Below are 18,344 nucleotides of genomic sequence, written 5' to 3'. Positions count from 1 at the left end.
ATAATTTGTTGTTAGGTTGTAAATGTCAATTTCTAATAAACAAAATACAGTTGACCCTTGAGTAATACAGGGGTTAGAGTGGTGACTGCCCCCCTCCCCCACCAGAATGCAGCTGAAAATCTAGTATAACTTTTTACTCCCCAAAAGCTTAACTACTAATAGCCTACTGTTAGCCAAAAGCCTTATCAATAATGTAAACAATTGAGTAACACATATTTTGTATGTTATGTGTATTGTATACCATATTCTTACCGTAAAGTAAGCTAGAGAGACGATGTTATTAAGAAAATCATAAGGAAGGGAAAATATATTTACTGTCCATTAGGTGGAAGTGGATCATCCTAAAGGTCTTCATCCTCATCGTCCTCACATGGAGTAGGCTAAGGAAGAGGAGGGGTTGGTCTTGGGGTCTCAAGGGTGGCAAAGTAAAAGAGTTGAAGATGGAAAAGGAGTCAGGAGAGGCACATTCAATGTAACTTTTATGGAAAAAAAAATTGTGTATCAGTGGACTTGTGCAGCTCAAACCTGTGTTGTTCAAGGGTCAACTGTATTCATATCTATCTAGACTAGTCCCTGGATTGGTTAGGCATCTTGGACGTTTGGATAGTAATTAGAATGTAGCTCAGGGAGAATGGCGGTAGATCAAGGCCTGGGCTGGCCAGTGCATAGACTTCAGCTGTGGGATGAAGCCTGGTGAAGCGTCCTTGCCCCACAGTGGTGGCCACACTGCTGCTGACCAGAGAACTCAGACCCTCAGGTGTGGTGTCTCTCCCACTTTGGACAGTGTAAGATAAACACTGCAAGAGTTTGACTTGTTGGATTTTGTTTTCTCTTCTTTAGTTTATCTGTTATACCTTCATTTTACCTAATAACTTTCCATTCTTTGTATAGTACAATTGATTATTTCCACTTAGAGCAGTAAATGGAATTGATGGGCTTGCTGATTTATATATGTCAGTCAACACCCAGACACATTTATTCATGTCTCCCTGACGATCTCAGGTTTTTCCTAAACTACTAGCCTGGGCAAGAATAATCCATCTGATGTGGGAAGTACACGGTGCCAAGAAAGCTTATTGGCCCTGTGGAACCCCCAGCTAGTCTTACTAAAACACCAGAACACTAAGCTCCCAAGAGTGAGCCTTGAGAGGTCTCAGGAGAGTATGGTTGTCTTTAGGATCAGTGTTGCTATTATCATCTTGGAGTACCTTTGACCTAGGGTGAGGGCAAGACTGCTTTCTCCTACAACCCTAGGCTTCCATGAAGGAACTACTCTTCCTTGGTCTGTGTGCCACACAAGACCTCAGCTGGCAAACAGCACGTCCTTCTCAGAATGTGAGGCGAGTCTCTCTAACGAAAAGCTCCCTCCTCCGAGACAGCTTTGTTGTGGTCACAGTCAGGTTTCCCTCAGCTTGATTTTTGGGTGCTGTGCATGGTCACGTTTTCTCTGCTCTGCTCCCCAGGGGCATGTTTCAGTCCAAGGGAATGTATTCAGGATTGCAGGTCTAGGGATGCTGCCTAAACGTCAGAAAGCCAATCTATACCTAAACACACAGTTTAGCTAAGTAAAATACAGTTTAGAAAAGTTTAAACACATTACATCGTTTGATACATTCCTTGGAATATGAGTTAGGGAAGGGTAAGGAAAATAAAATCCAAATAAAAATATAGTTATTTCTGTAAATATCAATGCATTGAGAATGAATATATTTGTAACTATCCGTAAATATTTTGAGAGTATAATCCTGACAGATAAGATCATTATAAAAGTAGGCAACTAGAAAATTAAATGCTAGAGTTGTCTTTTGTAATTGATATTTATCCTGCTTTATATAATAAATAATGCATTTATAATTCAGTTAATTTTTTAAGTGTTACTAGTTTAGGAACATCTGACATGCATTTACCATTATTAATATATTTAATCATGTTTACTTTTGTTGTCAAAATATACAATTTTGGGGCACTGGGTTTTGAGCCTTACAGGTTTTGTTTTGAGTCTTATTTGTATACTAAATATTAAATTTAGGTTTCCATAAGTGCTTTACGTTTAACATAACATATTTACATGTACTTGTTTCACTAGAATATAAAGATGTTTTGTATCTTGCTGTACTTCACATTTTCTAACGTAGTTGTCTATATAGAATATAAAAGCATATTTTGCAAAGCCCACAAAAGACTGAAACCTTCATTTCACATGGGAAACTATTATGATTTTATTTTTAGAATACTGTATCTTTCTTTTCTAGTCTTCCATATAAAGAATTTTTTGGTGGTGTAAGTGGGCTGACAGTGGAACAATTTAGAAAGATCAATGGTTTTCCTAATGCCTTCTGGGGATGGGGAGGAGAAGATGATGACCTTTGGAACAGGTATGTTGAGGTACAAATTGTTCACTAATAGAATTTTTATAAATCTTACTTATATTAGGTAAATTGTAATACTTATCTATTCCAGGAAGATTCTCTGGGATGGGAAATGTTTGAGGTTTCTAAACCCTATTTTGTGTTTCTCCTTTTTTTCATTAAGAGTGCTTTCTGAAATTACTGGCAACATATAGATTAGAGCAGCAGTCCCCAACATTTTTGGCACCAGGGACCAGTCTCCTGGAAGATGATTTTTCCATGGACCCGGGAGGATGGTTTCGGGAAAAACTGTTCCACCTCAGATCATCAGGCATTAGATTCTCATAAGGAGCACGCAAACTAGATCCCTCACGTGTGCATTTACAATAGGGTTTGTGTTCCTCTGAAAATCTAATGCCGTTCGGTGATCTGACAGGAGGTGGAGCTCAGGCAGTAATGATCGCTCATCTCCTGCTGTGTGGCCCAGTTTTCAGTAGGCCATAGACCTATACTGGTGTGTGGCCCAGGGGTTAGGGAACCCTGGATGAGAGCATTCTTTTGTGTTTTAAAATTGAACTCACATAACCCATTTTCATATTTTATTTCTTTATATTTTCATTTCCATATATGGTATTGTAGAGTTCACTATGCTGGATATAATGTAACCAGACCAGAGGGAGACTTAGGAAAATACAAGTCAATTCCTCATCACCATAGAGGGGAAGTCCAGTTTTTAGGACGGTAAGTTGAATGTCATCTTCAGATACCAAGGTTTCCAAAGCTGCTGAATATATGAAAGGTGAAAAAAAGCATTGAACCCCAAAAAAGCTGCTGAAGGGAATTTTCATAATGGAAGGAAAGCATTTTTTGCTGAAGGGAATCTTTACAGAAGGAAACATTTTTGGTGCTTGTTTTGAAGAGATATGCATGTATTAATAAATATACATATTTATGTTAAAGAGCCTGGTTAACTATGTAAAAGTATTTACGTAACAAAACGTAATGTTTCATTTACTAAAAATGTCTAATTGTAAAAGTGCAAAATGTTTTCAGGTGGCATTTTTTGTAGTAGTAAAATTGCTAATTTAGAATAATGGTTTAGAGATTCTTAAAGTATGCACAAGAACCAGAAATTGTAGAGAGCATTAAGTGCTTTAATTATGAGATGACCTTGAACACAGTCCTTATCAGTTTTCCTTTTTGAACGTTTTGTTCCTTTTTTTTTTCTTCTAAAACTATAGGTATAAATTACTAAGGTATTCCAAGGAGCGTCAGTACATCGATGGGTTGAACAATTTAATATATAGGCCAAAAATACTGGTTGATAGGTTGTATACAAACATATCTGTAAACCTCATGCCAGAGTTAGCTCCAATCGAAGACTATTAAAAGAAGTGGCTGTCGTGGCAAGATAGACCACAATGCTGGATCGTAAACTTGGAGTGCACTCTTAGTGGAGGTCAGCGATTGGCTGTGTCACAGTGCCCTTTTCCTTGAGAAGAGCCAGCAGTCCTCAGTGTTTACAGAGTGGGACTATATACAGTCACCCTTCTCTCACCTGTCCTCCCTGCTCTGAGACACACCCCTATGGCGAACATCGCAGAAACTGGAAGCCACTACTTAAGATTGGAAGTTAAGAGAGCTCCCTATGAAGAGAAAAATTTTTATACTAAAATCTATAATTTAATTCAAGAGAATGCTTTTATTTCCGTTTAAACATATTTTGTATATATGTGATATAAATTAATGTGTGCAAATTGTTGAAAAATTAGATGTGCTGCAGTTTTGCATGTAATACCTTTATTGGACTTTTATAGACATTTTTTATTTGCATGAAAAAAAAACTCACTAAATTTATGTCACTAAACAAAGGTTAACCCTTGTGTGAAATGAAGGAACTGTCAATAATTGACAGCCAACTAATACAGTAAACTGTTATACTAGTTTTGAGCTTTAGACCTCAGCCTTTTGTGTGGAAGAAGTCACAGCTTTCTTAGGCTTTAAAGGGAAAGAAGAAAGGACTTAAACAGCTTTTCTTCCTACCGGGATTACCTATGTTTTTCCTTGCTTGCAATCTCATCTGATTTTGCTAGAAATCACAACCATATTGTTTATGCATATTGCATGAGTATTACCAAGAAAATCTTAAAAGTTGTGATGTGACATGATATAAAGGACCTCTTTATGTTAAATGTCTTTCATGTATCTCTGGTGTGTCAGGGATTTTGTGCCTCAAAAAATGTTTCCAAGGTTGTGTGTTTATACTCTGTATTTTTTTTTAATTCACAGTAAACAGCACTTTTATTATTTCCAGTTCAGAAGAGCCAAAAAAAGTATCTTCATTTAAAAAGAAATCAAGTCAGTTTTTTTTAAAAGAATGATCTATGGAAGAAAACCCAATAGTGCTTATAATATACAAATGAATTATACTATTAGATAAGAATTAAATATTCTATTTTTATGAAGATAAATACTTAGTAGATAAAAACAAATTTTAAGTTTAGTTCTCAGACAGAATTTCACTTTTGGAGGGGACCCTTGAATGTTAATTTCATTCAAATTATTTTTTTTTTTTTCACTTTTAAGAGATTATATCTCTGGTATTAATTACTAAAATTTTCTTTCTGAAAGTATAATTTAATAGAAATATCTTAAAATACATGATCAATTATTCAGTGTGCTGATACTATTATGTCTTCTATTTGTAGTATCTAAAAGTATAATTTAATAGAATTATCTTAAAATACATGATGAGTTATTCAGTGCACTGATGCTCTAATGTCTTCTATATGTAGTATCTTCTATGTTTGCATGATTGTCAGGGCTTTGTCCAGTTATCTTCGTATGACTGTTCTCTGAAAAAAGGTCTTACTACCTGATATCAAGTACATATCTTAATTTTGGATGAACTTTTCCACAGTAATGCCAAACAGTATTTTTTTTTTTTGAAAATTAGCAATTATAAAGATTCTTTAAAATATCTTGATATTTTCACAAATTTTAAACAAAAAATTAAATATCTATAAAATGAATCTTCAACAACAATGATGAACAATAGAAATCTATATATGAGAGATGTTTGGATAATATTTGTTTGCCTCAAGGATTGTTTACCTAAAACAGAACTATGGTTATTTATCTCATATTGTAAGTTTTATTTTGAAGTGTCATTTTTATGGCAATATTGATAACACAAATGACCACAAACTAAATCATAAAATAATTGAATTCTTACACTTTGAGAAAATGGATAGCTTCTCTGTTAATGATAAACAGAATATTTTCATATTTCTTAGAACTATTTCCAAAATATTCATATTTCAGTGTTTTGTGGTACTCAAAATAATGAAAAATCAAACCTTCTGAAAATTACGATATTTGTACTTAATTTGTGTATCAGTTCATTTTCTGTTTCTATTACGTAGTTTTTAAAGTCAATGAAAGATTGAGAATGTTAACATTTGTTGATCAATGTGGAGCTGTCCACATTCGGCATCTTTTCATTTTTATATATATTTTACAGTTTCAAGAAAACTTAGTACTACTAGTATCTGCCTTATTTTCTTAAGTCTGACGTTAATTTTTATTTCAGGAGTGAGATATAAACACTTTTCTTTTTTTCTGTTTTGAATATGGTTTGTCATCCCGTTGAAACCACCTAATTAGTTTGCTTTTTGTTTGTTTGGTTTGCTTTTTTAGTGTAGACCTAAAATTATTTCTGCCTATAAATGGTGACCTTAATATGTTTCTGTAAGTGACAGAGCTGTGCCCATTTATCTTCATTGTATGACAATAAATTATTACATAAAGATTAACAAATATATTGCAAATGCAAATTATCTTCTTTATAGGATGTTTGGAGGATTCATTAATGAGCATATATTGATTGCCTATTCCATATCCAGTGCAATGCTAGGTATGTCTATGGAAAGAGTATTATTACTTCATTTCTAAACAAATGAAGTCAAGCAAATTGAGATCTTTCTGAAATTATGAAGACATCCTCTAATAACTTATCTGTTGTATTTCCTAGTCTCAAAGTCAAGAAACCCGTATGTGTGGACTTAGGGCTACTACTAGGAGGTCCCTATGGCACTAACTGGGAAAATTATGTGGTGCTTTTCAACTACAGAAAGAAGTAATGACTAATGGGCCTGTCCTTAGAGAAGAAAAGGAAAAGAGTACACATTTGCTGTAACATGATATCTGATTCACAGTGGAGATAGGTAATTTTTTGCCAAAACTAGGGTTTTATGAGTATTTTTTAAATCTACATTTAAGTTTTTGTTTTTGTGAAAAGGTATTCAGTAAGAAAACTTTATAATATTAAGTAGATACAGTTATGCATTAAAAACTTCCTTATATACCCTTTTGCCAGCCAAGATACTGATATCTGTTTTAAAACAAAGTGGAAAAATGTCCAATACAATATTCTCTTTCTGGAGGCTTCCTACAAGTGAAAGCAGATTTTGTCATTTTATTTGACCTTTGCTTGTCTTTGATATATTTCTTTATGTGTTTTTTCAAAGAAATACTATTCTAGATTTATTGTCTTGGATTTGCAAGTATGCCAGTGGAGAGAACTAAAATGGTCGTAGTACTGTTTATCAGAAAGAGGAAGTGTACTTAAGATTATTTTATTTATTTAGATGAAAGTCTTCTACATAAATGCACTGAAATACATGCTAGTAATTTCTTGTATCCCACTTTTCTTCTTTTTTTGCTTCTCATGGAAATGTTTGTACTTTTTTATCATTGTCTTTTATGAAATATAATGTTCTAAAGACTTTGTGTGAAGATGTAATTATTTTCCTCTCAGGAACTTTTTTGGGTTACCTGGGATTTTTGTTTGTTTGTTATCCTAAATTTTAAATAAATTATTGATGAATATCTTGGTTGACACTAGGGTTGCAATATAAGCATAAGGTAACCACAGCTTAAATACATTTGAAGATCACTTTATTCCTTTATCTCAAAATGTAGTATTTAAGTATTTTTCATTAGTGCAACAATTAGTAATCTACTATATCAAGATAAATATTTAAGAATTCATTTTAGCATAAATTTTCTTCTCCCTGCACAACTTCAATAAATTAAGTTGGTGTGTTATGCTCAGTTTACTACATGTTTTTCAGGTATCAATGATTTTTAAGGCAAAGAGCCAAATCTCAAAAATACCTAGGGACTAGATTTGTGTTTGAGACTAGATTGTGAGATCATGAGTTTTATCAACTATTTGTGAAATGAATTGTAATTACTTTATGTATACTATGATCTATAGGGATATTGTCACTGCATGTCACAACTAAAACCAGTCATTAAATCATAACCATTTAAAGCCATGAAATTTAGTCAGCTTAGTCTGCCCCACCTATGGTATTAATGTGTCCTCTGGTGAAAACATAGTAACTTCATTTAATGATCATATATATGTGTGTGTGTGTGTGTGATTATTATATATTTTGTATATATGATCATTATATGTACCTCCTTGATATCCTATATATGTACACATACACTATACACACACACACCTTTTGTGCTATCTTTAGACAAAGATTCAAGGTTGTTGGGTATATTCTGGACCAAAATATTATTTAGAGAAGTCTGTTTTTAAGGAGCATGTACTGTGTTGCTCTTGATTTAAATGACTTCAGAAAAGTGATTTGCCACTCAAGTATACAATGAAAAGAAGAAAACAGTATGAAAAATAAAACTTGCATCATTCTCAACACATTCCCCTAACAGATTTTGGTTGCATGCCCTTGCTAATATAATTTTCCCAATTTTATCGCTTCAAGTGTGTGCTCTGAAGGATCTTGAGAGGTGTCAGACATTACCTACCCTCAAGGAGTTTACATCTTCTGTGTGTAAAACTGATGTAGCGGAAACACCTGAAGAACCATATGCCATCAAATGAGGGGCTCATTTCTGTCCTTTGCAAACGTTGGTTGTCTGTTTCACTAATTGAAGATCTTTGTAGGAGCAGCTTTTCTCCAGCACATATTTCTCAGCTATAAACATGTACTTCCGAAGGAGTTGTTGAGATAATTGTTCTTTTGCAGGAGACCTTAAAAATTTGCTTAAGGATTTTGCATAAGGTGGGCTCTGTGGAAGGTGGGGATGATAAGCAAATACTGTGGAATTTTTACTTATAACTTAGACTGATCTGAGTTTAAATCCAGGGGTCCTCTGCCATTATCTGTGAAACATTAACACATTTTCAAACGTCTGTTGTCCTCAGTTTCCTGTTCTCTCAATCAAGGATGATGTTCTGCCCCAGGATAATTGAAATGATTAAAAATAAGCCAACTGTAGTGGAGCCCTCAGTGCCACTGTGTCAGTGCCTGATACAGGGAACAAAAACTTGGCTCATATTAAGTCAGTTTTTCAGCTTTAGGTTAGCAAGCTTTTCTTTCATGCATATTCTTGGCTTATATTTAAAGAATGATACTGCATTCTTTAATTCAACTAGAAAATGAAGTCAGTGATTACCCTGTATGTGATCATGTATGTGAACAATTAGTAAAACTGGCAAAGGTGTACAATTGAAATTTGTCAGTAATAGTCATAAGAAGAAACGTAGCAAACGGGAATCAGGGTCCCTTTCCTCACTGGGTTGTGTGGTTTTAGATGGTGTGGAAAGCGCACATTATAATATGTAGTTCGAGGAAGGCATTTAGTAACTCAGAACTTCTCCCAGTATCATACCGGAAGAAGTCAAATATCCCCGATGTGCTGGAGTCCCTGCTCTCTCTCTCTCTCCAACCTTGGCTTTTGAATTTGACTTTTCATACATATCTGCAGTTTCCTTGGAAGGTCCTTCCTCTGCCTTCCACTCGCCCTCTCTCTTTGGATCAATACTCACTTTTAATAGTGTCCAATAGAATGTTTTGTGATGATGAAGATGTTTTACGTCCATGCTGTCCAATGTAGTAGTCACTAGCCACATGTGGCTCTCAAGCACTTGAGATGTCAGTAGTAAGGGTAAGGAACTCAATTTTTGATATTGTTAAATTTTAATCAGTGAAATGCAGCAGGCAATCTCTTGTACTTCTAGAGCTTTAACTCCACGGACCCACTAAGTATATACAGGAAATTCCTAAGCCTTTATCTCCAGCTCGGAATTATTAGCATCTGACTCATTATCAATTTATTGGTCATCCCCACCTGTTTGTTCACAGAAACTGAAAATTCACCAGGTCCTTAGGTAAATGTATCAAATTCCTCTGCAAAACCTAGTCTTGTCTTGTATTCTCATCCCCTTAGCAAGTCAAGGCATGAATCTGAGTCATCCTCCCTTTTTCTCCTCCCCATGGTTAACATTAGCTTTTAATTCTCTCTTCAACCTGCCTGGGTCTTTGCTTCTTCAACAGCTGCCCAAGACCTTCCCAGTCTGTTTGTTTGTTTAAGATAGGGTCTCACCGTATTGCCCAAGCTGGACTCAAACTCCTGGACTCAAGTGATCCGCCTGCCTCACTCCATCTTTTCTCACTGCAAGGATGTATCTTCTTCTTTGACTCCGTTTTCCATATTGCCACATCAATTGTCTCTTTTGAAATGCCACCTTGCTGAAAATCTTCCTGGGGCTTCCCACCGCCTACAGATAAGGTCCAGGTGTTTCTGCCTCTCATACGAGGCCCTTCATGATCTAAATTCTTGCCTCTCCAGGACGGATAGCTCACCTCTCATTCCTGTTCCATTCTTTCCATTGCTTAGCTACCTATGGGCTGCTCCAAGTGGCCTCTTAACCGTTGCCTTTGTACACAATCTTCTGTATCTTATCCACCAGAGAACCTACTACATAGCTTTATTTATTTTTATTTTTTTGAGACAGGATCTGGCTTTCTTGCCCAGGCTGGAGTGCAGTGGCACCATCTTGGCTTACTGCAACCTTCTCCCAGGTTCAAGCGATTCTCCCGCTTCAGCCTCCTAAGTAGCTGGGATTACAGGCACATGCCACGACACCCAGCTAATTTTTGTATTTTTTTTTGTAGAGAAAGAGTTTCACTATGTTGCCCAGGCTGGTCTCAAACTCCTCAGCTCAAGTGATTGCCTGCCTCGGCCTCTCAAAGTGCTAGGATTACAGGTGTAAGCCACCAAGCTTGGCCTACACACCTCTTTGACTCAGTAAGCTCCTCTGGAACCCTTCCCTGGCCAACCAGTTTGCCACTCTCTCCTTTCACCTCTGCCCACAGTACCTAAACGCTATTAAAAGCATGGCTTACACTGTTGCATGTGTTTGGTTAACAAATTTTATTTTCTCCCAAAGACTGCTAACTATCTGAGAATAGCAGTGTCTTACTTATTTTTGTACTTCTAGCATCTGGCATAGTACTCAATGAATGAGTGAGTCTGTCAGGGGAACACTTCGCCCTCTAATTAGGGAAGAACGAAGTGGCATTCTAAATTACTGTTCTATTAAAACATATACCTCATCAGGAGATCGAGACCATCCTGACTAACACGGTGAAACCCCGTCTCTACTAAAAATACAAAAAATTAGCCGAGCGTGGTGGCGGGCGCCTATAGTCCCAGCTACTGGGGAGGCTGAGGTGGGAGAATGGCGTGAACCCGGGAGGCGGAGCTTGCAGTGAGCCGAGATCGCGCCGCTGTACTGTACAGCCTGGGCGACAGGGCGAAGACTCCGTCTCAAAAAAAAAAAAAAAAAAAACCGTATACCTCATAGTTGATTGTGTTAGGTAGGATCAGTATCTTCATTAGGACTATTAAAGGCCATTGTCAAAATGTGTGACACACCTGTGAATAAATCTGAATAGAGAGCCCTGCTCTTTTATACTCAATATAGTTTTAAAATTGAAAGGTATCTTCTAAGTCAGTTGATAGAAGTTAGTATGTAAGAGAAAAAATAGCAAAGAATTCATTGCCAAGGTCATTTTTACTGTATTTTTTAAAAATCAAACATGAAAAGTGAAGTCACCCTTCCCACAAAATATACAGTGTTATGTGACCCTAATATTTTGATGAAAGATTATATTTAAAGAATGATACTGCATTCTTTAATGCAACTAGAAAATGAAGTCAGTGATTACCCGATATGTGATCATGTATGTGAACAATTAGTAAAACTGGCAAAAGTGTACAATTGAAATTTGTCAGTAATAGTCATAAGAAGAAATGTAGCAAATGGGAATCAGGGTTCCTTTCCTCACTGGGTTGTGTGATTTTAGATGGCATGGAAAGCACATGAGAGCAGATTGTGAAAACACCTATTTGGCTTATCAAAGAGAAAGTGTTCATTTATCTCTGGAGTGGAATTTTCATCTGAGGTAGTTTTAGCAATGTATCTGGTTAATTTCCAAGGATTATTAGATGTTCTTCACACAGTTCTCCCTCCCCTTCCACCCCTCTGTTGCCTGCTTTTCCTTCTCCCTTCTCTTCCACCACCGTCTTTGTCAGAATCAGTAACAATCATGATGGCTATTAACTCTTCGTTAAATCCTGTTGAGTGTTTTTGTTTCAGCAGAACAGGGTCACTATGGTAACTAGATTCCCCTTTTATTATACTTTTTCCCTTGCCCTTGGTATGAATGTCATTTTGCATAGGGTAATTATGCAGCCTTTTAGCCTATTTAGCAACTCGGGTAGCCTTGTCTTTATTCTAACACCAATAATTTTTTGTCATTTATTAACACACTACGTCTCAGCATTGTGCTTAGTGTTGGGGGAATGGGGGTAAATGAGATACAGTTTTTTTCCAAGTAGCCCATAACCAAGAAAGGGAGATGCTTGCCATGGGCTTCTCAAAAGTGCCAACCCCCTTTTCTTCTAAATGTTTTACAGCCTACTTGTAAACCTGATGGAAAATTGGGCGAAAGTCTTGCACAGGTCCCATAAAAGAAGGAAAGCTTCCAGAGTTCTACCTTAGGCTGTGTAAGGGAGGGGCCTCGTCTGGTTACCGCAGAGAGGGTGTGAGTGAGGGTGGGAAAGAGGTCGTCCACAGCACTGCAGGTTGGGGCAGAGAAGGGGCATAGCTTCTTTGCTAGTGCCACTGTGTAGAGCAGACAGGTATGGATAAAAGGGATGCTCTTCACTATTTACAATAGCAAAGACTTGGAACCAACCCAGATGCCCATCAATGATAGACTGGATAAAGAAAATGTGGCACATATACACCATGGAATACCATGCAGCCATGAAACAGAATGAGTTCATGTCCTTTGCAGGGACACGGATGAAGCTGGAAACCATTCTCAGCAAACTAACACAGGAACAGAAAACTAAATGCCACGTGGTCTCACTCATAAGTGGGAGTTGAACAATGAGAACACACGGACACAGGGAGGGGAACAACACACACTTGGGCCTGTCAGGGGCGTTGAGGGGGAGGTAAGGAGAGGGAGGGAGAGCATTAGAACAAATACCTAATGCATGCGGGGCTTAAAACCTAGATGACGGGTTGATAAGTGCAGCACACCACCATGGCCCGGGTATGCCTGTGTAACAAACCTGCACATTCTGCACATGTATTCTGCAACTTAAATAAATATATTTAAAAAGGGGCAGCTCTTTTTTAAGTTCTTAGAGCATGTTTTAAGTTCTTATACTTAGAGCATGTTTTTCTTGGGGGATTTTTAAAAATCTGCCTTATTGCCATTTCTGGGGTGCGGATGTTCTATTAAGTGATAGATGTCTCTAGCACCCAGGCTGGGATGTTAAGGAGGCCTGAAGAAACCCAAGTTGCTCACAGCTGGGTTCCTCCAGTTCACATGTCCTTAGTCAGTGTGCTTTCTTCACTGCACCTTTCAGAGTCTTCTGGTAGGTTACTTACGCATTTTGTATAGGGTGTAGGTTTTTTTTTGGTTTTTTTTTTTTTTTTTGGTCATTACTGGGAAGAGTAAATGGAATTTACACCATCTTATTCAACTCACATAAAAATGTCATAAAAAGTAAGGTCAGGATCTATTCTATATCTTGACTGTATCAATGTCAATAGTGTGGCTGTGACACCCTACTATAATTTGGCAAGACGTTGCCAGCAGAAGGACTAGGTAAAGGGTATCCAGGATCTCGCTATTATTTCTTACAACTGAATGTGAATCCACAATCATCTCAATTAAAAATTTATTTTAAAAAGAGGTTTTGGTCCTGTATGAAAGATGACCAACTCCACTTAAAGTAAGAGAGATGCAGATTTTAATTACTCGCAGGTGTCAATTCTGACCTGTCAGATTGGCAAAAATCCAAATGTTTCATGAACACTGTTGACAAGGCTGTGGAGAGTCTGGGACTGTCATACATTGCTGGTCATGTATTGCCTGCTATTGTCACCACCTCTGTGGAGGGAAAATGGGCAATATCCAACAAAATTACTAAAGCATTTACCTTTTGTCCCAGGAATCTTCTTTCAGGCATGTACCCTAAAGAAACATCTTTATAGATATGAAACAACAGATGTTCAAGTTTATGGACACATTGTTTAGCAAAAGAATGGAAGCACTTGAATGTCTATCCAGAGAGGACTGATTGAATAAGCTCTGTTTACCCACACAGTGGAGCACTTTGAAGCCATGTAAAGGGGGCTGGGGGGTATTAAAGTTTTAAACACACACACATTGATTTTTCTGTCCACAGCCTAGAGGTCTTCATTGCTTCTAAGTGAAAAGAATATGGCATTAATTTTATAGTATATTTTTATAAGGAAATAAAAGCTATCCAAATGCATATTAGGACTCATTGGGGGAAATGATGGAGTATTTTTTTAATAATGTTTTTTGGTAGCTACTTATCTAAAAACTTCTTTTAAAAGTCATTTCCTGGGAGTAAATGTAATTTTTTTCCTCCAGGCCCAGAAGCTAAAGTATTTTAATTACTAATCTCATTAGGGGAACAAATTGAGTAGAAATCATGAAATCACATATCAGGAAGGGAACTTTAAAGTCATCTAGTTTATTTCCCTTACTTTTTATTAGATATTAATAATAACGAGAAGAAATACAAGGGAAATTTACCACCCTTTCACTGGGCGATTGTAACAGCCTTTCGGCTCCACTCATTCAGTCTCCCCCAGCCACAAGACTGCACTTGGGAAAGCATCAGTCAGATCGATCATTACCCTTCTTACCTTCACCAGCTTCCCCATGACACACAAACTCTTTAATTTCTTAGCATAGCCCTTCAGTCTTCTGCCATTTCCTAGGAAATATCCGAGCCTCTAACTAAACCGAATTGGCTCGCCTTTCTCTGACTATTGCAGTTTTGTCTCAAATCTTAGTCCCTCTGCAGTTTCTTCGCTCCAGGAATGACTTTTTCCTAGTTATTTGCCTGGTACCTCCTACTTAGCTTTTAAGAACTAACACAAATGTCCCCTCCTCCTCTGTGAAGCCTCCAGGCCCCCAGGAATTAGAAAACATTTTTCTCTTGTGCTACCATAGTATTTTATGTATTTCCATGACAATGCTTTCCTTCTCCCTCCCTCCTTTCCTCTCTCTCCCACTCTTCCTCCTTCCTTTCTCTTTCTTCTCTCTCACTTCTTTCTTTTTTCCCTCCCTCCCCCACATTCCTCTTTCTCTTTTTCTTTCTTTAATCCCTCCCTCCCTCCCTTCCCTCCTTCCCCTCCCCTCCCGCTCACTCCCTCCCTTCCTTCCTTCCTTCCTTCCTCTCTTTCTTTCCTTCTTTCCTTCCGTTCCTTCTTTCCATTGCTAAGAATGTTCCTTGCCAACAGGCCCTGTGTCTCCACACACCTTTATAGCTCCAGCACTTGGAACAGAGTAGGTGCTCAATTAATGTAGGTTGAATGAATGAATACATCTATGCTGTTTTAGGCCGAATAATTGCCCCTCAAGCTGTCCACATGCGAATTCTCAGGACCTGTGAATATGTTACCTTACATGATAAAAGGGATTTTGTATATGTGATTAAATTAAGGATCATGAACTGGGGAGATAATCTTGGATTTTTTAGGGGACCCAATATAATTACGAGGGTTCCTATAAGAAGGGGTCATAAACCAAGGAATGCAAGTTGCCTCTAGAAGCTGGAAAAGGCAGGGATATTGATTCTCTCCAAAGCATCCAGAATGAACACAGCCCTGCCAACACTAATTTTAGACTTCTGAGCTCCAGGGGTGTGAGACGACCATTTTGTGTTGTTTTAAGCTACTGAATTTGTGGTAACTTGTTACGGTAACAGTAGGGAACTAATACACATGCCTGTACAAATTAACAAGCCACAGTCCCTTTGGACTATTAGACATACTTTATAAAATCGTCTATTAAAGGACACAGACAATACACACAAAAAATAAAAGACATGGAGAAATGGCCACCTTCAGTAATTAAGTGAAAGTTAAGATAATTATGAGATATAATGGTATGTCTGTTAAAGTGACAAAATAGTATCAATAAGCAGCACTGGTAAGACCATAATGCCATAGAACTTATTATATTAATGTGTTCATACACTAATATTACTTCAAACAGTAATAGATACAGCTCTTGAGAATGTATTATGTACCATACATTGTTTTAAGTCCCTTGACATGTATTATGACAACTGGTTTCCAAAGTAACTCTCTGGAGTAGGTGCTATGATTATTCCCATTTTACAAATGGAAAAAAAACAAAAAAACAACAAAAAAAGAAAGCTTGTGTAATCTGTACAAGATAGTAACAAGATAATACTATTTGCGAGAATGGAGCCAAGACTTCTTCCCAAGTAGTTTGATACCCAAGGCCTTGTTTTGTCTAGGAGTTGTATACTCCTAGAAACGTTAGGTCATTCACTTAATAATTCAAATTCAACAAAAGGAAAGAGCTGTATGCTGCATAAATCTGTTAATTGCAGCACTAATTACAAATACAAAAAACTAAGTATGTATCACATTATGGGGGTGGTCTAATTACAGAATATAAACGAGATGGTAATTTTTTCAAAAAATGAAAATTATAAAGATTACAGAGAAACATGGGAAATTGGTTATGATAAAATCATTAAAGCATAAAAAATAATTTAACAGTTATGATTGCAACTTTACATAAACATTTTTAATAATCTATTAATAAAAAACATTCTACTGTGGTAAAACCATGGGTTACTATATTTTTAATTTTTTTAACATGATTAAATTCTTTTCAAGAGGAGTATAATAAAATAGTTACCTTTGAAAAAATTCTGACAATTTTGTTCTCAATAAATCATAGGATTGACTCTTTCAATTTAATGTTTTGTGTGAGGAGAAAGCCTATTTCAGATCCATTACTGATTTCTTTGTACTTCCTTTTATCTTACTAAAGAGAAGATGATGAATATTTTTATAGCTGTATCGGTTAAGACTTTCTTGGTCATAAGTAACGAAATAACTGAATCAAACTCACTTTAAAAAGGAAACTCTTTAGTGAATGCGGTGAACATTCCAGAAATAGTCAGTGCTTCAGCCACTCAGCAGTGTCATCAAGACTGGCTTTCTCTCTTCCTGGAACTGCCCCCTCTCCCGAGGATGGCTCCCCTCGTAGTCCTAGGAAGGCTGCCAGCACCTGCCAGGGCTGCCTTTGACCAGGGACGTACCACATTTTTATCTATTCATAAAAGAGAAGTCCTGGGTTTCCCTCTGATTGGGCCATTTTAGATCCCTGCCATCCCTAAACCAAGTGCATGGCAAAGAGGATGAGACTTCCCTGATTCAGACCAATGAGTTCCTCACTCCCATTCCCCTCCTCCTGGAGCTATGGCTGAGATCATTTTCATTCCTACTCAGTGGGAGAAGAATGAATGGGATGGACGCTGGTGTTACAGCTATAATGTCCCTTATGGAGCATTTGTGAATTTCCCTTCTTTTGTGTTTACCTTTTTACAGAGGAATCCCAGGCAAGGCGCTGACTCTCTGTGAGGCTCCCAAATCCCCATGTAGGACTCCCATTCCCCATGCAGGCCCAACTAGCCCAGCAGTGCCTGGGTCCAGGCAGTTCTCCCATCCCTTGCTGCTTCTCTGTGAAGAGGCCTAGAAGAGCAGAGGGTCTCTGCCGTTCAACTCCCTCAACCAACACCTTCTTAGCAGGTTTTGGTTGTTGTTTTGAGAGGCAACCCTTGTTGTTTTGATTCTGGCCCTAGTCAGGACACTTTAAATAGACTGGCTCTATTTTTAAATATTCACAGTGATTAAGTTGTTGAAATCAATCCACGGATGCAGAACCTGCCAGTCGAAATTTGAACAAGGTTACCCACAAGAACTGGTAGTTTTCTAGTGTTTCCCAACAAAATGGTCAATCTCTCATATACTGGTGGGTCATGATGCCATTTCTCACATCTGAGCAAGAGGAAAAACAACAGCCTCATAAAACCCACGGGCTCAGGAAGGGTTCAGATGAGAGCTATTTGCCTACCTGGAGTCAAACCTCTCATTTCTTCCTTCCAAGAATGCTGCTCCATCCTGCTCAAATATTTACCGAGCATGGACTGTGTGCTAGGCACGGTTCTCCAGAGACTTGGAAATGGATTCCCATATCTTTTTCTAATACACTTTCCTAATGAAGCCAAGAGTAGTGTTTCTTGAGCTCAGCGCAAGTCCTTCTTCAGGCAGCGACCCAGGCTCTGAGTTCAGCCTCAGCATGTTCTCCTGAAGCCTGTTACCGCGCGTCCACACCATGCCTTATACCCGGTATCACCACCTTCTGTCTCCTGGGGAGTGAAATTAATGGCAGCAACGGCAGGTGGGTGACCGCTGAGCCTGGAGGGAAGCTCCGCACAAGTGTTGGTTTAAGAAAGCCTGCATGTGACCTCTCTCTCGTTCAGCACTTGCATTGATTGCCAAAGATGAATTACCATCTGCCTTGGCTTTAAATTAACTGGGGCAGTTCTAACCCAGAGAGAATGGGGAGCCAAGAAAATGGAATTGATTCTACGCTTATTTCCATTTTGAAAGGCAGTAAGAAGATGTAATGGGGCTCAGGGAGGGGTGTGTTCTATGAAGTGTGAAGTCAGAGGAAGGAATTGGCTGTAAAACTAAGGGGTTGGGTGGGAAATAAACATTCTTAGGAA

At 37.7% G+C, this 18,344-nt stretch overlaps 2 protein-coding genes across 4 annotated transcripts in view; one reads left to right on the top strand and one right to left on the bottom strand.

The window, feature by feature from the left end:
• The window catches only part of B4GALT6 (UDP-Gal:betaGlcNAc beta 1,4- galactosyltransferase, polypeptide 6), a 64,164-nt gene extending 57,030 nt beyond the window's left edge, over positions 1 to 7,134 (top strand). Inside the window, exons 7-9 of one of the 3 annotated variants that reach the window (XM_011933279.1) lie at positions 2,253 to 2,375; positions 2,988 to 3,089; positions 3,590 to 7,134. In XM_011933279.1, the coding sequence (XP_011788669.1) occupies positions 2,253 to 2,375; positions 2,988 to 3,089; positions 3,590 to 3,737 (373 nt within the window). In that variant the 3' untranslated portion in view covers positions 3,738 to 7,134. The remainder of the gene's footprint in view (positions 1 to 2,252; positions 2,376 to 2,987; positions 3,090 to 3,589) is intronic. The other 2 variants (XM_011933280.1, XM_011933281.1) reach the window with 2 other exon arrangements.
• TTR (transthyretin) overlaps positions 6,980 to 18,344 on the bottom strand; it is a 30,526-nt gene continuing 19,161 nt past the window's right edge. Inside the window, exons 5-6 of the transcript XR_001000746.1 lie at positions 12,664 to 12,668; positions 6,980 to 7,008 (exon numbers count right to left, since the gene is read on the bottom strand). The gene's annotated coding sequence lies outside the window, so the exon portion shown is untranslated. The remainder of the gene's footprint in view (positions 7,009 to 12,663; positions 12,669 to 18,344) is intronic.

Source organism: Colobus angolensis, unplaced genomic scaffold, assembly GCF_000951035.1.
Source record: "Colobus angolensis palliatus isolate OR3802 unplaced genomic scaffold, Cang.pa_1.0 Scaffold125, whole genome shotgun sequence".
In the NCBI taxonomy this organism is placed as follows: Eukaryota; Metazoa; Chordata; class Mammalia; order Primates; family Cercopithecidae; genus Colobus; species Colobus angolensis.
Note: the sequence above shows the minus strand (reverse complement) of the source record. Positions and strands in the feature narration are given on the sequence as shown.